A 27,555-nucleotide genomic window follows, 5' to 3' on the forward strand; every position below is an offset into this window, starting at 1 on the left:
GTCTTGCTGACATTGAATGCAAGTTTGTTAAGAGATTACTCAACCAGGTTTTTCTGTAACAGGGACCCCACAATGTGACAGCGCTGTGTGTGTGTGTGTATATATATATAGAGCTTTGCCTATGTGTCTGAGGTTTGTCTCTATACAGCTTGTGTGTGTGTCGGGGGTGGGGTGGAAGGACACCTTTGATATGAAATATCGACAGTGAGAATCAGGTTTAATATCTGTTAAGTTTGGTAATGCAAAACATGATAGAGTAAAACTGAATAACTAAGTACATATATGACTAATAAATAGTTACGTTAAAATGAGTAATTAAAAAAAGAAGTTTTCCCCCTCTTTACCCTCATCAACTAATAAAAGCTTGACGAAGTGCTCGGCGATCGGATTCTCCCCATTTCCACTGATAAACAGGTCATGTTCTCTGGAGCCCTTGTGTAATCCTGTTACAGCATTCGGAATCACAACCACAATCAGCATTCGTCTCTCCTGCTCTTTAATCTGGGGGATCTCTCAAGTATGAAGGAGCAGGTTCTGACTTTGAGTCTGCAATATGAAACCTTTATGCAATTTGATAGTAAATTTACTTCGAACTTAGAGCAATAAGAAAACAACTTCAAACATAGTTTGATCATCAATATTTCTTTAATTTTGATAAACAAAAGCTTTAAATAAAGTGCATGTACATGTATTCCTTCCACTGAGTGCTTCAGCCACAGAGACCAGCACCAGGGGAGGGGTAAACTCTGCTACTGCCCTCCACCTCTCCATGCTTAAACCAAACCCCTCACACAGCCTCAGCTGGTAGCCTGTCAGAGACACAGTTCTTTTCAAAACCAGAAAATGTTGTAAACACTCAGGAGGTTGGGCAGCATCTGTGAAGACAAGCAGTTAACATTTCTGGTCTGGGATGCTTTACCTACATCTCTTAATGTCTGGTGCTGCTTTTTGGCGGGATGGGGTTAGTCTGGCCTATACAGCTTCCCCCTTGAACATGTGAAGACCAACACAGCCCCCAACACTTGAGCTGGGAACAGAATTAGGCCATTAGCCCCATCAAGTCTGCCTTGCCATTCATTCGTGGTTCTTGGGAATTGATCATTGCCCTGAATCCACTGGTTTAAGGGCAAATTTCCTTCCCAGAGGGACACTGGTGGATCAGGCGAGTTTTTGTTATGGAAAATCACTTTTGATGACTGACGGCCAGAGTTTAACCCCAATTTATATGCCCCAGGTGTTACTGAGATGGGAATGGAACGTGTCTCTGTACCTGGTCACCTCCATGAAGGTAGCTGGGAAGATTTCTCTCAACAATGCCAAAGCAAAGTGCAACACAGATTAGAAGTCTGTGGAGGAAGAAATAGGCGACAACATTTCTGCTGCAAAGATGCGATTTTGGGCCTGATCTGGGGTTGAGTTCTGTACCCCACTGCTCCTTCATTAACAGAGTCTGGGGCTGGGGGAAGAGAGACGGATTGGGCAGGACGGTAGCAAAGTAACACTATTACATCAGGGTTCAATTCCCACCACTGTCTGTAAGGAGTTTGTATGTTCTCCCATGACTGTGTAGGTTTCTTTCCACTTTCCAAAGATGTATAGACGGTTAGTGAGTTACATTCGCACCAGAAACAATCCTTGGACTGTGTTGCTCGCTGACACATTTCACTGTATGTTTCGATGTACATGTGACACATAAAGCTAATCTCTTTAAATCCCCGGATCTAAAGGACAGTTGGCATTGGCTCTGCAAAGGCGGCTAGAAGTTCCTCACTTGTAGTGTGGAAAAAGGCAGATCTTTTCCGACGGGAGACAGCAGACACTGGCATCTGGAGTAGCGCATAATTTGCTGGAGGAACTCAGTGGGGCGAGGAGTGTCTGTCTGAGGGGAGGAATTGTGAGAAGCCTGCACTGGGACTTCACACACACTTAACCCTGCCTGTTGGTGCATGAGGGTTGGGGGGGTGGTGGAGATGTGGAGAAGCTAGTGAGTAGGGAGTGGTAAAAAGAGGCAGGGATGGATGGAGGTTCAGGAGCAGGACATCAAGACCACCTCAGCTGGATTAGGTGCCGGGATGAAGAGCAATGCAGTAAGTTCTGCCACATGACATATCTCACAACCACCAGAGAACGGTTTCCTTGCCTCTCCACCCCTCCACCCTCCCCCCAGCTCTGGCTTGGTTCCAACTGTTTTACCACTCCTGTCAAGAGGCATTTGCAGGTTGGAGAAAGCTTAACGGAAGAGCAGAGTGGTGGGGCTGTGTGTGGCTACTCCAGGGTTGGCGTTCACTTGGACCAGGCCAGCTCAACGCCTCACTTCTTCCCCTCATCCAACTCATCACCTCCCTCCTCCTTTGGTTTCCTCTTGAAGAATCCACACTGTTGGTAGAGAAAGGGTTTCTCATGAGAAGCACCATTTTTACATAACTCGCCTTCCTTCCGATCGTGAGAAACACCACCCTTCTTTCTAGTCCCTACACAACTCACCTTCACTCCCACTGTGAGAAACATCACCCACCTCTCTGATCTTTACACAAATCACCTTCCCTCCCACCGTGAGAAACACCACCCTTTCTCGCTAGTCTCCACACAGTTCAACTTCCCTCCCACCATGAGAAACATCACCATCTCTCTTGTCTCCACTCAGCTCACCTTCAAACCCCCATCTGTACTCCCTCCAACTAGGATATTAGTTCACTGAGGACTGGTCTGTGCCTTCTTATAATAAGAGAGGAAGGGTGATGTGGTCAATTGCAAGACATTGACCTCGACAAAACCACGTAGTCTCCTATCTCCACACCTTGTTCGAGGGCAAAACCCTCCCCATCACTGAGCACATTTACAAGAAGCACTGCCACAAGGAAGGTCGAGGACCCCCACCATCCAGGCCGTGCTCTCTTCTTGCTGCTACTATCAAGGAGGTGGTACAGGAGCCTTAGGTCGGACACCACCAAGTTCAGGAACAGCTATTACTCCTCAACCAACAGGTTCCTGAACCAGCATGGATAACTTCACTCAGCACAACACTGAACTGATTCTACAACCTACACACTCACATTCAGGGACTCTTTACGACTCGTGTTCTCAGTTCACTTGTACAGTTCATCCTTTTCTCCACTTTGTTTGCCTGTTAGTCTTTGTCTTTTTATATACAAATTTTCATAAGGTATTTTATTTTCCTGTAACAAAATGAATCTCCAGGTAGTTTGTATAATGGTAACTTACCATACACCTACTCTGATAATAAATTGAATCTGACTATCATAGAACAACACAGAATGGAGACAGGCCGTTCGGCCCAACTCATCTGTGCTGACCAAGATGCCGATCTGAGCCGGTCCGATTTGCCTGTATTTGGCCCACATCGCTCTAAAGCTTTCCTCTCTATGTACTGCCCATGGACCTTTGAAATGTTCTTGGTGTACTTCCTCCTGCTTACTTCTGTACACCCACCACTCTCTGTGTGAAAATGTTGCCCTACAGTCCCTTTTCAATCTCTCCCCCCTTGCCCTAAACACTAATGCCTTCTACGTTTTGATTCCCCAGCCTTGGGGAAAAGACTGCATTCACTCTATCGACGCCAATCATGATTTAATTTATACGCCCCCATAAGGTCACCAGTGACATTCACCTTCCAGAGGATGAAGATGATGAGGGCCAGGAGGAGGAGACCACCGAGTGTGCTGCCGATTACGATCCACAAGGAGACCCCGACCACTGCTGGCCTGATCAGTTCCAGCACCACCTGGCAGGAGGGCAAAGATAAACTTGGTCAAATTTTTACAGCACGGAATAGGCCCTCCGAGCCACATGCCCCGGCAATACCCCCTCCCAGCAAACCTGATCACATGGCAGTATACATTGACCTTTTAACCTAACCGGGACGTCTTTGGACAGTGGGTGGTAACTGGAGAAAGCCTGCGCATTCCACGGGGAGGATGTACTGATTCCTTACAGAGGACCACAAGACCATAAGATACAGGAGCAGAATTGGGCCATTTGGCTCATTGTGCCTGCTCATCATGTCTGATCCAATTTTCCTCTCAGCCCCGTTCTCCTGCCTTCTCCCCATATCCTTTCATGCCCTGCCTTAAATATATATATAAAGACTTGGCCTCCACAGCTGCCTGTGGTAACGGATTCCACAGATTCATCATTCTCTGGCTAAAGAAATTCCTCCTCATCTCTGTTCTAAAAGGACGCCCCTCTATTCTGTTCTGAAGACTCCCTCCCATCCTCTCCACATTCACCCTGTCAAGGCCTTTCACCATTTGGTAGATTTCAATGAGGTCACCCCTCATTCTTCTGAATTCCAGAGGATACAGGACTGGGGTTGAACACCAAGCCCTGAAGTCCTGAGCTGTAATAGTATCATGCTGATCGCTGCTCTACTGTGGTGCTTGCAAATAAAGATGAGCTCTATTTGTATATCAAAACATACGGTGAAATACGTCATTTGCCCCAATGTCTGAGGTTTCATCGCGTGCTTCCTGTAGATTGGTGACCAGAACTGTACACGTTTCACACTCCCTATAAAAAATCTACCTGACATCCAACCTAAACTTTGCTCCAATCACCTTAAAATTATGCTCTCTTGTGCGTAGTAAAGATATCTTTAGTCACAATATGTACACTGAAACATGCAGTGAAATGCCTCGTTCACCTCAACGGCCAACACAGTCCGAGGGTAACACTGTGCTGGGGGCAGCCCGCAAGTGTCGTCTCGCTTCCAGCAGCAACAGAGCACGCTCACAACTCACTAACCCTAACCTGTACGTCTTTGGAATGTGGGAGGAAACTGGAGCTCCCAGAGGAAACTCAGGCAGTCACAGGGAGACCCATCAAATGCTCCTCTCACATTAACCCTTTCATCCCTGGGATTATATTCGTGAACCTCCTCTGGGCCCTCTTCATTGCCAGCACATCCTTTCTTAGACAGGGACCCAAAGGTGTTCAGAATACTCCACGTGCGGTTTGGCACTTCAAGTCCAGGCTGCAGGAGTGCCCGGACATTGGAGAACCAACTTAGAAACCTGTGTCCCCATGGAGCACCGAAAACCCCGCGTCAAAGAGGACACCTTGCAGTGCACCCACTCACCACTAGGTGGCAGAACAGACCAGCATGGCGTAGATTAATATTATCACACCTTCCAAGAAGCTTATCTGACACAGATCAAATGATTACACAGCGCAGTGAGCTACAATAGGGTAAAACAATAACAACGCAGAATAAAGTGCAAACACTACAAAGAAAGTGCAATGCAGGTAAACAATAAAGAGCAAAATCACAATGAGGTAGATTGTGATGCCATGAGTCCATCTTATTGTACAAGACGTCCGCTCAGGAATCTGGTAACAGTGGGATAGAAACTGTCCTTACGCCTGGTGGTTCATGCTTTCAGGCATTTGTATCTTCTCCCCGTTGGGAGAGGGGAGAAGAGAGGGTGGCTGGGGGTGGGGGAGCGGGAGCCTTTGATTCTGCGGCCTGCTTTACTGAGGCTGTGAGGAGTGTAGACAGAATCCATGGAGGCTGGTTTATTAGAGATACAGTGTGGAACAGACCCTTTTCCCCCACACAGCCTCACCGCCCAGCAACCCACCGATTTAACCCAAGCCCGATCACAGGATATTGGTTTCTTGGCAGTTTCCTTGCAGTCACGTGCAAAGCAGTTGCTGTACCAAACCCTTAAGCACCCAGACAAAACATTGTGCACCTGGTAAACTGGTAAGTGTCAACGAGAATGTGCTGAATTTCCTCACCTTCCTGAGGAAGTAAGAGGTCTTGGTGAGCTTTCTTGGCCATGACGTCATGGACCAGGATGGGCTGTTGGGGACCTACAACTCTCAAACCTCTCGCCTTCAACACTGCTGATTCAGATAGACACATCTGCCCCCCACCCCTCCTTTCTGAAGTCATGGAGAGGGGTAAGGAGGAGGAGGAGAACGTGGAGGCCCAGACTGTAGAAAAAACACCACCATTTTCCGCAGAATGACATGGAGGACATTCAGAGAGACGGCCCGCGTTGGGTGAGGTCTGCTCACATGGAGGCTCCTGAGGCTGGCTGGGTCGGGATCCCCTGTGAGACGATATCCAGAGGTCATGGTTTGGTACAGCTCTGACTGTCTATGGCTGCAGCACAGTCTGGTGGGGGGGGGGGCAGGGGATGTTCCAACTGGTGCAGATTATTCTTCTGACTTTGATCGGGCCAATAAAGAGGCAGCAACTCGGGGAATTCTTCGTCTGGGTGTGTGAACTGACAACGTATAGGGAGTTTCACTCTGTGTCTGACCCCAGGAGTGTGTGATGAGATGGTATAGAGGGAGCTTCACTCTGTGTCTGACCCCGGGAGTGGGTGATGGGACAGTGTAGAGGGAGCTTCACTCTGTGTCTGACCCCGGGAGTGTGTGATGGGATGGTGTAGAGGGAGTTTCACTCTGTGTCTGACCCTGGGAATGTTTGATTGCCTTGAATCTCCTTTGAACTTAACTCTGATATCATAAAGCAATGTTGACATTTGAACCTAGAAGCTGTTCACTCTGTCTGTGCCTCTCAGAAGTTTACATTCAATTCCCAGCTCTGCAATCTAACATATGTTTTGTATGTCCAAATGCGCGCCAAAGTGTGGACAAAGGTTGAACAGACAGCTGTGTTGCTAGAAGTGGTAGTAAGGGGAGAGGTCAGAGGGCACACCTACCTCTCGATGGTGTGCCGTGTCTGGAACTGTCAGTACCTCAGGAGCACGCACGTCCAGGGTGAAGGTAGTCACAATCTTTAGAGATCTGAACTTGGCCTGTTGGGAAAGATGGAAGGATTTAGCAAGCCACCAGACATCTCAAAGTTCAAAGTACATATATTATCAAAGTCTGTATGTACAACCTTGAGATTTGTCTTCTTGCTGACAAAGAAACACCACAGAACCCATTAAAAACCCCACACAACAAAGACTGACAAACGTCCAATGTGCGAAAAGAGCAAATCATGCAAACGATAAAAAAGTGTACAAATACGGTAACACACAGAACTGCAGAGCCCCTGAAAGTGAGGCCACGGCTGAGGTGAGTGCCGATGGCTGCAGGCCACAGCCACAGCGTCACTTCAGAGTAGTGAGCCGAACACCAGCTCATTCTTCAGCCAGCCTTGACGCCTTAATCATTTTAATCTGTATCTGTTCTCCTCGTTAATATTAATACTGAACACGCATTCATTTTGCTGGATAAGGGCAATCTCCAGCACTAGCCCCTAAGGAGCGGAGCCTCAAAAGGCAGCGTCCATCGTGAAGGACCCCCATCACCCAGGACAAGGACCCCCATCACCCAGGACAAGGACCCCCATCACCCAGGACGTGCCCTCTTCTCATCGCTACCATCAGGGAGGAGGTACAGGAGCCTGAAGACACACACTCAATGACTGAGGAACAGCTTTTCCCCCTCTGCCATCAGATTTCTGAATGGGCATTGAGCCCATGAACACTACCTGACTCCATTTTTATTCTGCTTTCTTCATACTACTAATTTAATTTAATTATTTTATATACTTACTGTAATTCACAGTTACAGCCTTCTGAACCACCTAATGACCTGTGTAGCCATTTTCCTGGAGCTATGAACTTGGATCCCTAGATCTCTCTGCTCAGCAACACTGTTCAGGACCTTGCCCGTAGCACTGTACTGTTCCTCGCATTTACCCTACCAAGGTGGAACACCTCACATTTATCTGGGTTAAGCTCCATCTGCCATTTCTCAGTCCATATCTACAACTGATCTGTATTGTGCTGTATTCTTTGCCAGTTTTCTGCATTATCCATAACTCCACCAACCTCGGTAGTCTGCAAATTTACTAACCCACCCATCTACATTTTCATCCAGGTCATTTATATACATCACAAATAGCAGAAGTCCCAGCACAGATCCCTGCAGACCTCCAGCTCGAACAGGCCCCTCAACCATCCATGCACAAGCCAGTTGTGTGTCGAAACATCCAATTCACCGTGGACCCCATCCATGTTAATCTTCAGGATGACCCTCCCATGAGGGACTTTGTCAAGCGCCTTAATAAAATCCACGTAGAAAACATCCACTGCCCTATCGTCATCAATCTCTCTTGTCACCGTGTCAAAAAACTCAATCAAGTTGGTAAGGCACAACCTGCCACGCACAAAGCCATGCCGACTGACTGTCTGCCTGTCTGTCTGTCTCTCGCTAATTAGGCCATGGGTTTCTAAATTCTCATATATCCCATCCCTAAGAATTTTCTCTTCAACTGACGTGAGACTTAACGGTCTATAGTTCCCAGGATTTTCCCTGGTTCCCCTCTTAAATAGAGGTACAACATTAGCCAACCGCCAGTCCTCCGGGACCTCATCTGTGGCTCAAGAGGACACAAAGATACTGGTCAAGGGCCCAGCAATCTCATCTCATCAGGCCCCAGGGACTTACCCACCTTGGCTTCAGTATTCACTACGGAAAAGGATCTTGGCGATTGCGGGGATGACTTACAGCGGACTGAAAAACTTGAGCATGCAGACATTAAGAAAGAGGATGTACTGGAGCTTTTGGAAAGCATCAAGTTGGATAATGAAGTGGAGGGATGGGTCAGTAAGTTTGCTGATGACACAAAGGTTGGCGGTGTTGTGGATAGTGTGGAGGGCTGTCAGAGGTTACAGCGGGACATTGATAGGATGCAAAACTGGGCTGAGAAGTGGCAGATGGAGTTCAATCCAGATAAGTGTGAAATGGTTCAGTTTGGTAGATCAAATATGATGACAGAATATAGTATTAATGGTAAGACTCTTGGCAGTGTGGAGGATCAGAGGGATCTTGGGGTCCAAGTCCATAGGACACTCAAAGCTGCTATGCAGGTTGACTCTGTGGTTAAGAAGACATACGGTACATTGACCTTCATCAATCGTGGGATTGAGTTTAGGAGCAGAGAGGTAATGTTGCAGCTATATAGGACCCTGGTCAGACCCCACTTGGAGTACTGTGCTCAGTTCTGGTTGCCTCACTATAGGAAGGATGTGGAAACCATAGAAAGGGTGCAGAGGAGATTTACAAGGATATTGTCTGGATTGGGGAGCATGCCTCATGAGAATAGGTTGAGTGAACTCAGCCTTTTCTCCTTGGAGCGACGGAGGATGAGAGGTGACCTGATAGATGTGTATAAGTTGATGAGAGGCATTGATCATTGATGACAGGCTTTTTCCCAGGGCTGAAGTGGCTAGCACGAGAGGGCACAGTTTTAAGGTGCTTGGAAGTAGGTACAGAGGAGATGTCAGGGCTGAGTTTTTTACGCAGAGTGGTGAGTGCGTGGAATGGGCTGCCGGCAACGGTGGTGGAGGCGGATACAATAGGGTCTTTTAAGAGACACCTGGATAGGTACATGGAGCTTAGAAAAATAGAGGGCTATGGGTAACCCTAGGTAATTTATAAGGTAAGGACATGTTCAGCACAGTTTTGTGGGCCGAAGGGCCTGTATTGTGCTGTAGGTTTTCTATGTTTCTATATTTCTAATACTCATTAGGAAACCCTACACTTCCCTCTCCTTGACCTCTAAACAACCAAACATATTTATACACAACTTAGCACTCTTTTCCCGGTCATCCATATCCTTTTCCTTGGTAACTACTGAAGCAAAGTTCTCATTAGGTGCTTTATTCACATTCTCTGCATCCAAGCAAATGTTCCTTGCTTTATCCTCGAGTGGACCCACCCTCTCCCTAGTTATCCTCTTACTATTGATGTATGTATAGAATGCCTTGGGATTCACTTTAATCCTACTTTCCAAGGACTCTTCACAGCCCTGCCTGACTTTCCTAATTCCTTTGAGTTCTTTTCCGCTTTTTCATGCTCTTCATGTTGCATTTGATCCTAACTTCTGAAGCTTTACATACTTTTCCTTCTTCTTCTTGACTGAATTCATCACCTGTCCGGACATCCAAGGTTCTCTTATCTTTCCATCCCCATCCTTCCTTCTAACAGGAACATACCTTTCCTGTACTCAGAGCAATTGAACTTTAATGGTCAATAATCCATACGCCTTCTTAACCAAAGTGCACAACAACTCTGGGGGAACTATGGGCATGGGTCTGAAGATCCCTCTGTCTCTCCACACTGCTAAGAATCTTGCCACCCACCTGCAAGTTCGACCTTCCAAAGTGAATCACTTCACACTTTACTGAGTTGAACTCCATCAGCCGCTTCTTAGCCCAACTCTGCATCCTATCAATGCCCTTGTTGTACCCTACGACAACTTTCTACACCATCCACAACCTCTCCACCCCTTGTGTCATCTGCGAACTTACTAACCCACTCTTCCTCATCCAATTCATTTATAAAAATCACAAGGAGCAGGGGCCCCAGATCCCTGCGGAACACCACTGGTCACCGGCTCCCGGGCAGAATACGCTCCATCTGCTGACACCCTCGACCTTCCGTGGGCAAGCCAATTCTGAAACCACACAGCCAAGTTTCTCTGGATCACATGATATCTCAACTTTTGTACTCGTACCTGAACAGATCCATCTATCATCAAAGGCCCAACCGTCCGGGCCAGGCCATCTTCTCACAGCTCCCATTGGGCAGGAGGTACAGAAGCCTGAAGACCCACATCACCAGGTTCAGGAACAGCTACTTCCCTTCAACCATTCAGTTCTTGAACCAACCAGCACAACCCATATCACTACCTCAGTATAGTACCACTTGGCACTATAATTGTTCTTGTGTAATTTATGTTGTGTTTCGACGTGCCTGTGGTGCTGCTGCCCAGTAAGTTTTTCATCACGTCTGTGCCACAGGGCGGGAGGCAGCCACAGTAACCGGGTGCCCATACTCACCGTGGTGAAGAACTGTCCGTAGAGTGCGTAGCCGAGGTGAAGAGCTAGCCCTTGGTTCCTGCCCAGGACGCCTAGGTGACAGGTGAGGGTCGTGCAGAGGGTGTTGCTGCAGTCCTGTGGCACGGGAGACGGGAGAGGATCAGTCAGCCTAGCCACGGACAGGGCCCCGATCACCCCATGGCTCCAGTCCGCGGGACTCTGTCCGCCCCAGTGAATCAGGAGGTCCACCCACCTCCCTTTGCCCCCGGATCCGGTGTATTCTAAACTCAGGATCTCAGACCCCATCTCTGTCTGTAAATCCAAACCACCCCCCCTACTCTCACATCTCCCCCCTCATTCCTGGCTACCACCCTCCCTCTCTCCTTTCCCTACCCAAATACCTCCTTCCTCTGCCACTCCCCCTGCCTTCCTCCCCCACACCTGTCCCTACTTCCCCTCCCTTCTTCCCTCCACTTACCCCTCCCTACTACACCCCTTCCTCTCCTCACCACATTATCCCTCACCTCTCTCTCCCGTCCCCACCTTCCCCTCCCTCTCCCATTCCCCACTGCCCTCCTCTCTCTCCACACTTCCCTCCCCTTCTTCACTATTTCCCTCTTCTCCTTCCCCTCTCTTCAAGATTTCCCTTCTCATCCCCCTCTCTTCCCCTTAGTCCTTCCCCCTCACTATATCCAGTTACTTGCTCCCTCTCTATTTCCCTCCTTCCCTCCCTCCTCTTCCCCCACTGCTCCCCTCGTCTATCTTCTCCCTCTCTCCCTCCCTCCACCTCCTTCTCCCTCTCCCCTCTTCCCTTCACTCTCTTTCTCTCTGCTTACTGCCCTCCCCTTCCGCCCACATCCACCTCCTTCCTCCCTCTCTCCCTCCCCCCTCCTCTTCCATTGTTCCCCCCTCCCCACTGTCCATATCCACTTCCTCCCTCCCTCCCTCTCCCCTCTCCCCACGCCCCCATTCCCCTCTCCCAGTCGCTCACCAGTCTCTGTAGGTACCGGAGATCTCTGGGGAAGATCTGTGGGCCAGCTGCCGGCCCCCACCCCGGGGGCTCTGTTGCATTTTGCATGGAGCAGTTCACCCCACTGACCTGTTGGGCGACACAGGTGCAGTCAGCGGGAGACGACGGCGTACAACTTAACCCACTGGGCGCTGGCACCCGTGAGTCAGACGGATCACAGATCCCAGGGAGGTGGGGGGGGGGGTGGAGAGTCCACAGCCGACAGCTTTGCCTTCCCTGCAGGCGATCACTCCGCTGCCTTACGTGAGACGCATCTCCTCCAACCCTGACCTATCCTGCTGTGATTCCGACAAAACTTTGGTTCAGCCGCACCTTGTACTGTGTGCAGTTTATCATTTTTGTTTTATTTAGCGATACAGAGGTGGAACAGGGCATTCCACCAAACAGCCACACTGCCCAGCAATCCCCCCATTTAACCCTAGCCGAACCACAGGACAATTTACAATGACCAACTAACCTACTAACACTAACCGCAGCACCCTGGGGAACCACAGGCGCTCACAGGAAGGACGTACAGGGCACCTCGGGACTGAACTCTCAACCCCTTGTTTTGTTCTGCTGTTGTGCTTGTTGCTTGTGTTATCCTGTGGAACACCTACGCTGATGCCGGACCACGTGGCGACACTTGCAGGTTGCCCCCAGCACATCCTTAGATTGTAAATTGCCCTGAGATTGGGCTGGGATTAAATCGGGGGATTGCTGGGCGGCGTGATTCGAAGAGCCGGAGGGGGTCTCTACCGCACTGTATCCCAATAAATAAGGAATAAAGAATCAAGTAACGTCACAAATAGCAGCATCTGGCCTGTAGCCTTCCCTGCCTTGTGAATCGGGAGTTCGTCAGGTCATCAGGTTGTGAGAGTTTCTGCCCCCTGCCCCTTTGGGTGAACAGTTTTCCTCTAAACTGCTGGTCCCTTGTGTAGTCAGGGGAACCAGTTCACGAGCGGTGAGGTAATGTTAATGAGGGTCTTTGGGGGAATGTAAAGGTTGGGATGCCAGAGGGAGGTTTTCACACAGAGTGGTGGGTGCATGGACACGCTGCCAGGGGTGTGGACAGGGCTGGATTAACCCAGTAGGAAAAGTAACATACGCTACGGGCCCCACCCGCACTAAATGCTTGCAAGCTGCAGTCTGGTGAAATCGCCATCTCACCGTATTCTCACGACTGTTAGAGTGAGTTTTGGGTAGACGATTCATTTACACTTCAGCCATCAGTCTTCTGTCCTTTGACAAAGTACTGTGGATTGAGTTCATAACAATGCATTTCCTAAAAGCTGTGAACCCAGTTTCATTTGTAACAATGCATCTCTGGCACCTCTGAGACAAGAATGCTAAGTTTACAGATAGTTGAGAAGACACCATATCTGTGCTTTTTGAATATGAATTGTCCTCTGTGTTAGCACGTAACATACCAAATAATGTATCATGGATTTTAACTTGCGTTCCTAAAGGCCATGAATTCCTGCTTAGGCATACTGGTGCCGGTCGAATGAATTTAATCAAAAGATGTGAAAACTTCAAAGAATTGTCTATACTTGTAACTATGAACTGTTCTTTGTGTTTAGCAAATAAATATCGAGCCTCAATCACAAGGCGGTTAGACCTGTTCTGCCAGGGGTCTCTGCCTGTTGTAACCTCGTTTTGTCGAACAAAGAAACTGCCTTGTACCTACCGGTAACGCAATGCTCTGTGATTTCATCCACGCCACAACAACGACGATCTGGCAATGCTGTTGTTTTCATGTCGGGGGAGCTGCATGCTGCATGGTACAGTATGTGTGTGCAGGCGTGTGTTGGCTCCTTGCTGTGTCGTGGTATAATTGCTCATGCAAACCAAGGAAGGGGAGATAAATCATGTCTATCTAAAACAACATGTGTGGAATTCCTCAATCTGATTGGATCCAGCATACTGGATCACATTATCGGTGAAGTGAAGAAATACAAATATTATTCTGTTTCATTGGATTCTACTCCAGATATATCTAATGTGGACCAGCTGACTTTGACTGTGCGCTGTGTTTTGCCATCTGGACCAGCTGAAAGATTTGTGAAGTTTTTGGATATGGAAGGTCATTGTGCTGAACAGCTCACTCAAAGTTTACTTGACTTTTTAAAGGAAAATGATATTGATACAAAAGACTGCCGTCGTCAAAGTTATGACAATGCCAGCAACATGAGTGGCAAGTATAGTGGCTTACAAGCACGAATCACAGAGCTGAATGAGTTTGTGGATTACATTCCATGTTTTGCACATTCACTAAATTTGGTTAGAAAATGTGCTGCTGAATGTTGTCAAGAAGCATTAATTTTCTTTCAATTTGTAGAAAGCCTGTACACATTTCTTCTGCTTCTACTTATTGGTGGGATCTCCTTTCTGCTGCATTATCTGATGGTGGTGCTCATTTGCCCATTGTGAAAAGAATGTCAGATACCAGGTGGTCAGCTCGTGCAGATGCAACAGAAGCACTTTCACACAGCTTTTCTGCAATAAAACAAGTCTTGGATGACATTTCAAATAACAAAGATCAGAAGGCAGAGTGTCGACAACAGGCTTGTGGACTACTTTCAACCATGATGAAGTTGGAAACAGGAAGAATGGTCATATTGTGGGATCAAGTATACAGCGTTTTCAAATGACCAGTGCTTCTTTGCAATCTTCTGTGCCAAGACTTGAACACAGCCTGTGCACTCTATGAATCCTTACATGGATATATTCAAGCTATACGGTCTACTTTTTTCAGACATTGAGCAAAAAGTCAAGGATCTGACTAAGTGTGAAGATTATCAACAGCAAACTCGAAGAAAACACAAGCAAAATCGCGCGTATGATGACTTCAGTGGTTCCAACACTCTTGATCCACTTGTTGAATCTCAAACGCCTTCTCAGAAATTTAAAAGCCGAACATTTCTTGTCATTATTGACAGCTTGCTTTCTGCCCTGTCAAAAAGGCAGAAATCTTATCTAAAGGTGAATGGTGTTGTTAGATTCCTTCATCAGTTACAGTCATTTATACCTGAAGAGATCGTAAAGAAGTCATCAAATCTTATTAAATCATATCCGGAAGATCTGGAAGAAAGTCTTAATGAAGAATTTGTGCAGTTTACTGAACTGTTGAAAACTGATCTTGCTTCTCATATTGGCGCCAAACAAGATCTCGTAGAGTTACAGTTGTACCGTTTGATAACTGACAATTCTTTGGAGTCACGTTCTCCAAACGTAGAAACTGCCTTGCGCATATATTTGTCACTCATGGTTACCACTGCAGTGGAGAAAGCTCATTTTCAAAAGTGAAAAGGATTAAAAATGAACTAAGGATCACCATGGGTCAAAACAGATTGAACAATCTCACTCTAATGAGCATTGAACATGAACTTCTGCGTGAAATAGACATTTCCAGTATCATCAACAAATTTTCTCATGCTAAATTTAGAAAATCTAACTTTTAAATTGTAGTTTTGTTACTTTTGACATTTGAAATTGATACCTACGTGTAAGTAATACTATTACTGAAGTGTTAGACATTTGTTGTATTATCTGGCTGTATAGCAAATTAAAAAATTGAATTACTTTACTATGCAAGTAAATAATCTATTTTAATACATGTGCATTGTTAAAATTTAGGGCCCCTTCATAACATATGCTACAGGCCCCACACTAGCTTAATCCGGCCCTGGGTGCGGACAGAGCCAGGTACATTGGGGGCATTTAAGATAGCCACGTGGACGAAAGAAAACTGGGGGTCTTTGTGGGAGGGAAGAGTTAGATTGGCCTTGGATCCAAGGGCCTGCGCTAAATTGTGTTCTATGCTCCCCCCATCCCCGTGCCCTTGATTACAGGAAGGTTTACCACTGTCTACTCTACTCATACCCTTGAGAGTTCAGTCAATGTCCCGTCCAGCTCCCCCCCCCCCAGTCTTTCCCCCCATACTTACCGGCTCCGTGAAAGTAGTGGTCACTGTCAAAAAGCGGTGCTGCGCGCTGATCGCAGTCGGGATGGAGATCTTCGCTTCGAGATCCTCAGCCACAAAACACCCAAGGTTCCTGACCTGTGAACACAGATGCCGCAATGAAGCTCACCAGCGCACACATTACACACACACACATTACACACACATATTACACACACACACACATTGCACACACATATTACACACACACACACACACATTACACACACACACACACATTACACACACACACCACACGCACGCACGGACACGCGGACACCAGCCGGCAGCCGGCTGCAGTGTAAGTTGCCCGGTGTGGACCCGGTTCGCCTGCCGCTTTACCTTGAAGCTCTGCGTGACCTCGGGCTGCATTTCTTCCGCCGCCAGCTCCCGGGCTGACTGTACCTCGTAGCGCTGCAGGCTGGACTCACTGCCGGCAGAGAGCAGCACGTTAGGCGGTGGGCAGAGCTGTGCAAAAAGAGCAACTTTCTTCCACCCATTCCATCTAGCCCAGGTCAGAACCATGCCACCCGGGCCATCCACTCCAGTGTTCCAGCCCTATCCCTGTATTCCATTATCCTCCCCCTCAACCCTATACTCTGGCCTGCTCCCTGCTCTCCACAGACTTCAGCAAACATGCTATAGATCCACAAAATGCACTACAGATGCACAAGAAATTTATTGTCTTGAAATGCATCAACGACCATCACGGTGCCAGGATGTGCTGGGGGCAGCCTGCAAGTGTGGTCACGCTTCCTGCATCAATGTAGCAAGCCCACAGTTTACCAGCTTTGGAACGTGGGAGAAACAGGATCACCCAGAGGAAACCTACGTGGTCAACAGGGAGAACATACACACTCCTTACAGACAATGGCGGGAATTGAAGCCTGATAGCTCGCGCTACAAAGAGCTTTGCTGACCGCTACGTTAGTCTGCTGCAGGCACTGGAAACAGTGAACAACGCACAAAAGGCCAGAAGAACTCAGCAGGTCAGGCAGCGTCTAGGGAGAGGAATGAACAGTTGGCATTTCAGGCCAAGACCCTTCATCAGGACTGTTAAAAGCATCCAGACTGATCTTACTAACTCAACAACCTTCAGTGTTTTAGGAACAGCTTCTTCCCCATCTGCAGACATCCCACCTCTCCCGGAAGTTCCGGGAGTCTCCCGCATTTTAATAGTGGCTTCCTGATGCCCGCAAATTATATACAATGTCCCGGAAATTGATTTTTTTGAGAGCGAGCGTGAGAGAGAGAGAGCAAGAGCAAGAGCAAGAAAGCAAGCGTGAGCAAGACAGCGACCACAAGAGAGGGCGAGCGAGAGCAAGAGAGTTCCAAAAAAAGTCAGAGTGGCAGAGTGTTCCAAAAAAAATATAAAACGTACGTCACCCCAGACTACACTAAAGTGTACCCCTGCCTAATAGGGGTCAAAAATAATGACAGTGTTGCTCGCTGCACTCTTTGCAACAGTGACTTTTCTATTGCCCATGGTGGGTTAAGACTGTAAAAGACATGTTGAGGTGAGTTTAACAGGTGTCATTCATTCATTAGCATAGTTAACGTTATTTAAACTAGCTGACTAGCTGCTAACGAGCTACTCTATTGCAGACATCCCACCTCTCCCGGAAGTTCCGGGAGTCTCCCGCAAATTGATGGTGCTACCTCCCTGAAATGAGTTTTTGCAGGGTGGGATGTCTGCGTCTGCCATCATAATTCTGAATGGACATTGAACCGTGAACATTACCTCAGTATTTTTACTCTCTTTTTGCACTACTTACTTAATTATATATATATATATATATATATAACACACACAGAGTGTACTTATTTATTTCTTTATTAAGATTCAGCACTGAGTAGCCCATTCTGTCCCTTTGAGCCGTGTCACCCAGGAACCCCACTGCCAATTTAATCCTCGCCTAATCACAGGACAATTTACAATGACCAATTAATCCGTCAACCAGTCAGTCTTTGGACTGTGGGAGGAAACCAGAGCACCTGGAGGAATCCCATTGCAATCATGGGGAGAACGAACAAACTCCTTACAGCCAGCGGCGGGAATTAAACCCGGATCACCTGTACTGCAGTGTCATGCTGACCACAACACCACTGTGCTGCCCCTATATATATAAAATGTGTGTGTGTATGTATAATTTCTCTTTTTGTAGTTTATGGTATTTATTATACCTTGCAATGTACTGCTTCTGCAAAAGATCAAATTTTCTGACTTATGTCAGAGACAATAAACCCAATTCTGATTCTGAAACCAGGTAGGTTTTAATGAAAATCCGGTAGTTTTGTGATCACAGTTACTGAGATTCGATTTTTTTTGTAGTTCCAGATTGATTTAATTACTGGAGTTAGATTCCTTGCTGGCCATGGGATTGGAACTTCAGCTACTGGCTGGATAACACAGAGCTCTGGGCAGTCGCCCAGACAGCAGCGTGGAATGCCAGGGAAATCAAAGGCACGGCAGACAGTGTAATTGCTGAAAGATGATAGGAAGCTGAGAAAGTCCACTGGAAAACCAACTTCGCTATATCATGTGTCATAATTATCGTGGCATGGGAATAGGCCATTCTGCCCATCAAGTCTATGATGGTTTTTATTTATTTAGTGATATAGCGTGGTAACAGACCCCTCTGACCTAAGAAGCTCGCGGCACCCAATTGCACCCATGTTCAAGGCATCAAGATTGATTAATGTCAGTTCCAATACACAAGTGTAAAGGAGAACAAAATAATTGTTAGTCCGGATCCAATACAGCACAAAAAAACACAATCAGATAAAGAACACAATAATAAAAAAACACTAGAAATATATAAAATAGCTTGCATACATTGATTTTATGTCCATAAAGTGACACAAGGCAGACGAGTGTCCGTACATAGGGTGACTGACAGGAAATGAGAAAGTAGTGGTAGTGGGGGGGGGACCACAACCTTGTCGTTGGGTTTGGAGTCTTCATGCCTCAATGATCCGGAGACTTATGTTGGCTGGACTCAGGACTTTACGCTTTGGCTCTTGGTGGGGTGTCCAATGCCAAACGGGTCAAAGCATAGAGGCCAGACTAAGAGTGGTCCATTGGTCCTCCAGGTTCGAGGGTTCAACTCAGGGCCAACAACCCTGACTGGTCAAACAAAACTGTTATGAAAACAGCCATGCAGAATCCTTGTATATCTGAGTGTGACAGTATTCCTGAGTCTCTATCTGGGACTTGAATGACTGACAGCAGTGAAAACCCAGAGGAAGGTACTGACATGACGAAGGAAGCCCTGAACACTGTCAGAGAGGGAGGACCTTCATTGCTGTGCTAAACGCCAGCAGTGTAACAGGCAGTAAGTACGTAAGTAAATTTGGGGGCATGGAGGGGTGAGTTAGTAAGTGGAGGCGTTGATCAGCCTTAAGGCATCCGTTAGTCTTGCGAGACCATGGATCTGCGCCTGGAAAGTCTTCACTCTCCAGGGCACAGGCCTGGGCAAGGTTGTATGGAAGACCAGCAGTTGCCCATGCTGCAAGTCTCCCCTCTCTACGACACCGATGTTGTCCAAGGGAAGGGCATTAGGACCCATACAGCTTGGCACCAGTGTCATCGCAGAGCAATGTGTGGTTAAGTGTCTTGCTCAAGGACACAACATGCTCCCTCGGCTGGGGCTCGAACTCACGACCTTCAGGTAGCTAGTCCAATGCCTTAACCACTTGGCCACGTGCCTTACTGCTTAGGGAAAGAAACTGCTTATGAGTCTAGTGGTCCTGGCGTGGATGCTACGCAGCCTCCTCCCTGATGGGAGTGGGACAAACAGTCCATGAGCAGGGTGGGTGGGATCCTTACTGACCTAACCAATCAACCTACCAACCAGTACATCTTTGGAAATGGGAGGAAATGGGAGCCCGCGGAGGAAACCCAGGCATTTCTTGGATCAACCCTATTCCTGCACTCATTTCCCAGTAGCCTTCTGTCCCTCATATGCCAATTATCTGTGGTTGGCACGGTATCAGCTTGGCACGGCAACTGCTCTGCCCGAGACCACTAGAGAGTTGTGGACACAGCTCCGCACATCACGGAAACCAGCCTCCCCTCCGTGGGATCTGTCTACACTCCTCACTGCCTCAGTAAAGCAGCCAGTATAATCAAAGACCCCTTCCACCCTGAATATTCTCTCTTCTCCCCTCTCCCACTGGGCAGAAGATACAAAAGCCTTAAAGTACATGCCTGCACGCTCAAGAACAGCTTCTGCACCGCTGTTCAATGGCTCCCTCATACAGTGAAATGCACTCTTAAACTTACAACCTACCTTGTTATAGTCTTGCACCTTACTGTCCTGCCAGCACCACACTTTCTCTGCAGCTGTCAGACTTTATTCTGCATTCTGTTCTTGGTGTCCTGCTTCAATATGCTGGTGCGTGTTGTGTGTGGATGGCATCCAGATCAAAGGTGGGTGGATGAGGGAGTGGGGATGACGTGAGAAGCTGGGAGGTGAAAGGTGGAAGAGGTGACCCCTCAGCTTCCCACATTCTCCCCCACACACCCACCTTCCCCCTCACCCAGTCTCACCTATTGAAGGGCAGATATGTATATAATTCACATTGAGTTGGGGTTTCACTTTAAGAGGCTGGGCTGACGTGATGACATAATTACACAAAGGGTTTTTAACGTGCTTTGTGTTCAGGTTTTGGAGTTCAATAAAGCATGTTACGGTTTTTTTCTGAAACACAAAACACCCCACTTCGTTTTATTTGTGAAAACCTACACTACCACCCTTTCCCCTCCGCCCACTTTCTTACTCCGGCTTCTGCCCCCTTCCTTTCCAGTCCTGGTGAAGGACCTCGGCCCGATACCTTGACCGTTTACTCTTCCCCGTCGATACTGCCTGACCTGCGGTTTGTGTGTGACACTGTCTGCTAGCCGCTTGGGGGATAATGACAAAGTAGTTTTTAATTTAGAGGTGACAGGCCCTTCTGGTTCAACGAGCCCATGCCGCATAATCACACCCATGTGACCAATAAACCTACCAACCAGTACGTCTTTGGGCTGTGGGAGGAAACAGGAGCACCCAGGGAAACCCACGTGGCCATGGAGAGAACGTACAAACTCCTTACAGACAGTGGTGGGAATTGAACACCAGTCTCTGTAATGGAGTTACAACAACCACCAATCTACCAGACCAGAATTAAAAATAGAATAACTCTTCAAAACAGCATTCAGCAGGTTTCTACCTGGGAAGACGATAGTCGAACGGTTGAAATTCAAATGGTAGAGATTCGAAATCAGAAATAGAAAACACAAGCTGCTTAAACACTTAGTGGAGAAACACACACACACAATGCTGGAGGAACTCAGCAGGTCAGGCAGCACCTATGAGGAGGAATAAACAGTCAACGTTTCAGGCCGAGATCCTTCTGCAGGGCTCTGAAACGTCGACTGTTTATTCCTCTCCATAGATAGAAACAGAGAAACATAGAAAACATACAGCACAATACAGGCCCCTCGGCCCACAAAGTTGTGCCGAACATGTCCCTACCTTAGAAATTACTAGGCTTACCCATAGCCCTCTATATCTCTAAGCTCCATGTACCTATCCAAAAGTCTCTTGAAATACCCCACCGTATCCGCCTCCACCACTGCTGCTGGCAGCCCATTCCACGCACTCACCACTCTCTGCGTAAAAAACTTAACCCTGACATCTCCTCTGTACCTGCTCCCCAGCACCTTAAACCTGTGTCCTCTTGTGGCAACCATTTCAGCCCTGGGAAAAAGCCTCAGACTATCCACACGATCAATGCCTCTCATCATCTTATACACCTCTGTCAGATCACCTCTCATCCTCCGTCGCTCCAAGGAGAAAAGGCTGAGTTCACTCAACCTATTCTCATACGGCATGCTCCCCAATCCAGGCAGCATCCTTGTAAATCTCCTCTGCACCCTTTCTATGGTTTCCACACCCTTCCTGTAGTGAGGCGACCAGAACTGAGCGCAGTACTCCACGTGGAGTCTGACCAGGGTCCTATATAGCTGTAACATTACCTCTCGGCTCCTTAAGTTCAGTTCCATGGTTAATGAAGGCCAATACACCGTATGCCTTCTTAACCACAGATGCTGCCTGACTTGCAGTTCCTGTGTGTTCCGCATCAGTTAATATTTGCCTGAGGGCAAGGAGGACCTCCTTATGTCTAGAAGCTGATAGTGAGCTGCTAGCCACACCATGCTTCTGCCACCCGTGTCCCTGACTCACCTCTGCCTCGGCTCTCAAGTGGCACCTACCTAGTGAGGAGGAGGTCGGCCTCGTGACGAACCGCAGCCCAGACCCGCACCGCGTTGTCGTGGAGGGTCTTGTCCATCTCGGCACTGTCACTGCAGAGAGGGGGAGTCTTCAGTACAATGGGAACACTGAACCCCCGCCATCAGGGCAGGGAGAGGGGCAGAGGGAGGGGGGACAAAGGCAGGGAGAGAGGACGAGAGGGGCCGGAGAGGGAGAGCAGGAGGAAGAGGGCAGAGAAAGAGGGAGATGGAAAGAGAGGTGGGGAGAGATGAAGGGAAGCGAGAGTGGAGGGAGAAGAGTGGGGGAGGAGAGAGAGTGGGCTGGGGTGAGAGAAAGGTTGAGAGAGGGGGGAGAGAGGGGCAAAGGAAGGGAAAAGGGGAATAGAGGAGAGGGGGGGTAAAGTAGTAGAGAGAGATGGCTCTGGTCTCAATGGGCTACACATCTCCATGGAGACACAGTCAGAGAGAAACAGGCCCTCGATCAGTTAGAGTCCGTATTAACCATCAAACACTTGATTCCACTTTCCCAATTTATCCCTGCCTCCAATTAACCCAGACGTTACCTCCCGCCCACACACCAGGGGCTTATTTATTGCAGCCAAGTCACCTCCCAGCCGTACACCTTGGGAACATGGGATGAAATTGGAGCAAGCGTGGATGACCCACATGGTCTCAGGGAGAACATTGAAACTCCACACACAGAAGATACATGGTGAAGGCGATTCAGGGATTATGATTAATACCCCGGACCTTTACAGGATGTTCACACTCCCAGTCGCTGCAACGTGATCCAAGTCTAACGGCCGCCCACCGGACTCACCTGGTGACACTGAGGTGTAGCTCCAGCTCATCTGACAGGTACAGGCACCGAAATTCAAACTCCAGGCGAAAGGACACCTAAAGAAGAGCCTTTATTTGTCACGGCAGCACTACAGCTCAGAAACAGTCCCTTCGGCCCATCTACTCTGTGCTGAGCCGCTATTCTGCCTAGTGCCATTGATCCACACCTGGACTATAGCCCTCCACACCCCTCCCACCGTCCAAACATTCAAACATGCAGTGAACTGTGTGGGTTAACAACCCACACAGTCTGAGGGTAGGCTGGGGGCCGCCCGCCAACATCGCCACACTCTCAGCACCAACATGACTAACAACTCACTAACTTCAACCCGTACGTCCTTCGGATGCAGAAGGTAACCAGAGTGCTCAGGAGAACCCCACGTGGTCGTGGGGAGGATGTACAAACTCCTTACAGGAGTTTGAACCCTAATCGCTGGCGCTGTAAAGCATTACACTAACCACTAAGTTATCGTGTTGCCCTTAGTCGACCCCAGAAATGACAGGCGTGCGTGCATGCGTGTGCGTGTTTCATGCAAGTGCATGCATGTACAATGTTCCCCACATACCCGCATCAATGATCGGAAGACCGGGAAGCTGACGTTGCAGATTCTGTGATGGGGTGAAATCACCAGACATTCCACCTTATTCTGTCCATCGTCCTGTCAAAGGTGAGGATCATAACATTGGTGGACTGTAGGAAATGGGGCCCTGTCCATGAATCCAAAGGAGGATCAGCACCAACTACACACAAAAATCCCTCTGCACCATGCCAACAGGATATGGACAGCACAGGTCAGACACAGAGTGAAGCTCCCTCCACACTGTCCCATCACACACTCCCAGGGTCAGACACAGAGTGAAGCTTCCTCTACACTGTCCCATCACACACTCCCGGGGTCAGACACAGAGTGAAGCTCCCTCTACACCGTCCCATCACACACTCCTGGGGTCAGGCACAGAGTGAAGATCCTTATACACTGTCCCATCACACACTCCTGGGGTCAGGCACAGAGTGAAGCTCCCTCTACACTGTCCCATCACACACTCCCAGGGTCAGACACAGAGTGAAGCTCCCTCTACACTGTCCCATCACACACTCCCGGGGTCAGACACAGAGTGAAGCTTCCTCTACACTGTCCCATCACACACTCCCGCGGTCAGACACAGAGTGAAGCTTCCTCTACACCGTCCCATCACACACTCCCGGGGTCAGACACAGAGTGAGGCTCCGTCTACTCTACCTTATTACACACTCCAGTCACAGAGTGATGCTCCCTCCACACACTCAGGGTTAGACACAAAATGAAGCTCCCTCTAAACTCGCGGGAGGAGGTTACAAGGATGTAGCCGTGACTTGAGGACTTGAGCTCTAGGGAAAGATTGAACAGGTTTGGACTTCATTCCCTAGAGTGTAGGAGAATGAGGGGAGATCTGATAGAGGTATACAAAATTATGAGGGGTATAGATAGGGTAAATGAAAGCAGGTTTTTTCCACTGAGGTTGGGTGCGACTAGAACTAGAGGTCATAGTTTAAAGGTAAAGGGTGATATGTATAAGGAGAGCCTGAGGGGGAACGTCTGCACTCAGAGGGTGGTATGAGTGTGGAACCAGCTGCCAGAACAAGTGGTGGATGTGGGTTTGATTTCAACACTTAAACAAATATAGATAGGTACATGGATGGGAGGGGCACAGAGAGCTGTACTCTGGGAGCTTGTCGATAGGACTGGGCAGAATATCGTTTCAGTGTAGACTAGATTATCCGAGGAGCCTTTTTCTGTGTCGTAGTACTCTATTACTCTAAATAGACAGTTTTAGAACTGTGACTGTCTACAAGAACACTGAGGCTGTATACAAGAAGGGTCAGAGCTGTCTCTATTTCCTGAGGAGACTGAGGTCCTTTAACATCTGCCGGACGATGCTGAGGATGTTCTACGAGTCTGTGGCGGCCAGTGCGATCATGTTTGCTGTTGTGTGCTGGGGCAGCAGGCTGAGGGTAGCAGACACCAACAGAATCAACAAACTCATTCGTAAGGCCAGTGATGTTGTGGGGATGGAACTGGACTCTCTCACGGTGGTAGCTGAAAAGAGGATGCTGTCCAAGTTGCATGCCATCTTGGGTCAATGTCTCCCATCCACTACATAATGTACTGGGTGGACACAGGAGTACATTCAGCCAGAGAGTCATTCCACCGAGATGCAGCACAGAGCGTCATAGGAAGTCATTCCTGCCTTTGGCCATCAAACTTTACAACTCCTCCCTTGGAGGGTCAGGCACCCTGAGCCAATAGGCTGGATCCTGGACTTATTTCATAATTTACTGGCATAATTTACATATTACTATTTAACTATTTATGGCTCTATTACTATTTGGGTCAACTGTAACGTAAACCAATTTCCCCCGGGATCAATAAAGTATGACTATGACTATGACTATTTACCTTCACAAGGAGACTTGTGAGGAGCAGGTTTCTGGAAAAGGTGATGTTTAGGCTGGTATTGTAGGCATTTTCCTTCCTGTTCTCCAGCAGCACGGCGACTGACACTCTCTGCCGACTGCTGCTGACGACGTACGGGTTCTGCCTGAAGGGAGGGCGTCTGTTCGTTAATGATTACACAACAAGCAAAGGCAAACTGCACAGCATCAGGGCTAAAATGACAACAGGTAGTCAAAACAGCCCAACACATCACCAGCACCAGCCTAACCACTATCAAGAACATACAGAGAGAAAGGTGCTGGAAAAGGGCCAGTAACATCATGAAGGATCCCACCCACCCTGCTCATAGACTGTTTGACCCACTCCCATCAGGGAGGAGGCTACGTAGCGTCCACACTAGAACCACCAGACTCAAAAACAGTTACTTTCCCCAAGCAGCAAGGCTGATCAACACCTCCACCCACTAACCCTCCCCTCCACACCCCCAAACACCATTACTTTATCATTTCCTGGTAGTAAGACACTCCTGCCCAGCGTCACTTTATGGACACACACAGACATCCCACCTCTCCCGGAAGTTCCGGGAGTCTCCCGCATATTAACAGTGGCTCCCTGATGCCCGCAAATTATATACAATGTCCTGGAAATTGATTTTTTTGAGAGCAAGCATGAGAGAACGCGTGAGAGAGAGCGAAAGAGCGAGAGCAAGAGCAAGAAAGCAAGCGCGAGTGAGAGTGACCACGAGCGAGAGAGCACGCGCGCGAGAGAGTTCCAAAAAAAGTCGCCATGGCGGAGTGTTCCAAAAAAAGAAAATATAAAACGTACGTCACCCCAGACTACACTAAAGTGTACCCCTGCCTAATAGGGGTCAAAAATAACGACAGTGTTGCTCGCTGCACTGTTTGCAACAGTGACTTTTCTATTGCCCATGGTGGGTTAAGACTGTAAAAGACATGTTGAGGTGAGTTTAACAGGTGTCATTCGTTCATTAGCATAGCTAACGTTATTTAAACTAGCTGGCTAGCTGATAAGGAGCTACTCTATTGCAGACGTCCCACCTCTCCCAGAAGTTCCGGGAGTCTCCCACAAATTGATGGTGCTACCTCCCTGAAATGAGTTTTTGCAGGGTGGGATGTCTGCACACAACCAATCTACATTTATATGTGATCTTATGTATTAACATTTATTGTGCTTTTTTATTATTATTGTGGTTTTTTGTGCTGTATCAGATCTGGACTAACAATTATTTCATTTGCCTTTACACTTGTCTACTGGAAATGACATTCAACAATCTTGAATCCTGAAGCATTTCTCCCCACAGTTACTCCCTGCATAGATGCCACCTGACTCGCCGAGTTCCTCCAGCATTTTGAATGGGTGAATTTATCTCCGGCATTTCTGCTGTCACTCCTCTCCTCCCACCCACCGCATCCCCTTCAATCTCTTTGACCCCACCCCCCCACCATCAGGCAGGAGGTAGCGTAGCATTAGGACAAGGACTGCTTCTTCCCCCCAGGCTGTGAGATACTGAACTCCCCGTCACCACCCAGGTCTCTGCATGTGTGAAGAGCCGGCAGCGTTATACTGTTTACTTTTCAACTTGTATTGCAAATGTACCTCACGTTCAATGACAATCTTCTGGAATATATTTTATTATCCGTTCATTTTTTTGTGGTGACGTTACTTCATGCGTTATGTGTGAGCTACATCAAGTTCACGTGCAAGTTTATCGTCATCTGACTGTACAACCAAATGAAACAACATTCCTTTGGACCATGGTGCACCCAAAAAACATATATCACACACAGCACACAATGAAAAATATTACCATCAACAAGTTAATAAACTATAGTTCAAAGTGCACGTAGAGTGCAGCACAGGTAAACGGTAAACAGCTCACTGTCCTCGTGACGAGACCTCGGTGGTGGCAGGGTAGTCATTAGCCTCACAGCCTGAGGGGAGAAGCTGTCACCCAGTCTGCCAGTCCCAGTCCTGACGCTCCTGAACCTCCTTCCTGATGGCCCTGGGTCAAAGAGATTGTGGGATGGGTGGTAGGGATCCTCAGCAATTCCGGAGGAATGCTGTCTTGTTCGGCGGTATACTTGTATGGGGTACACGTGTATAGGGTTGAATGACAATAAATTTGAACTTGAACCTCATCTTCCCCCCCCCCCAAACTCTGCCACTTTTAACAAGATTCCAGCACCATTGCACCCCCCTCCTTCTCCAGCATTCTGTCCATG

The 27,555-nt window shown here is 48.0% G+C and overlaps 1 protein-coding gene across 2 annotated transcripts in view; it reads right to left on the reverse strand.

The window, feature by feature from the left end:
• Positions 1-683: 683 nt before the first annotated feature.
• Positions 684-27,555, reverse strand: part of itga10 (integrin, alpha 10) — a 185,145-nt gene continuing 158,273 nt past the window's right edge. Inside the window, exons 20-30 of one of the 2 annotated variants that reach the window (XM_063041779.1) lie at positions 25,316-25,457; positions 23,444-23,536; positions 22,858-22,934; positions 22,041-22,130; positions 16,124-16,211; positions 15,767-15,880; positions 11,800-11,907; positions 10,830-10,943; positions 6,693-6,788; positions 3,629-3,742; positions 684-2,376 (exon numbers count right to left, since the gene is read on the reverse strand). In XM_063041779.1, the coding sequence (XP_062897849.1) occupies positions 2,311-2,376; positions 3,629-3,742; positions 6,693-6,788; positions 10,830-10,943; positions 11,800-11,907; positions 15,767-15,880; positions 16,124-16,211; positions 22,041-22,130; positions 22,858-22,934; positions 23,444-23,536; positions 25,316-25,457 (1,102 nt within the window). In that variant the 3' untranslated portion in view covers positions 684-2,310. The remainder of the gene's footprint in view (positions 2,377-3,628; positions 3,743-6,692; positions 6,789-10,829; positions 10,944-11,799; positions 11,908-15,766; positions 15,881-16,123; positions 16,212-22,040; positions 22,131-22,857; positions 22,935-23,443; positions 23,537-25,315; positions 25,458-27,555) is intronic. The other variant, XM_063041780.1, reaches the window with a different exon arrangement.

Source organism: Mobula hypostoma, chromosome 2, assembly GCF_963921235.1.
Source record: "Mobula hypostoma chromosome 2, sMobHyp1.1, whole genome shotgun sequence".
Lineage (NCBI taxonomy): Eukaryota > Metazoa > Chordata > Chondrichthyes > Myliobatiformes > Myliobatidae > Mobula > Mobula hypostoma.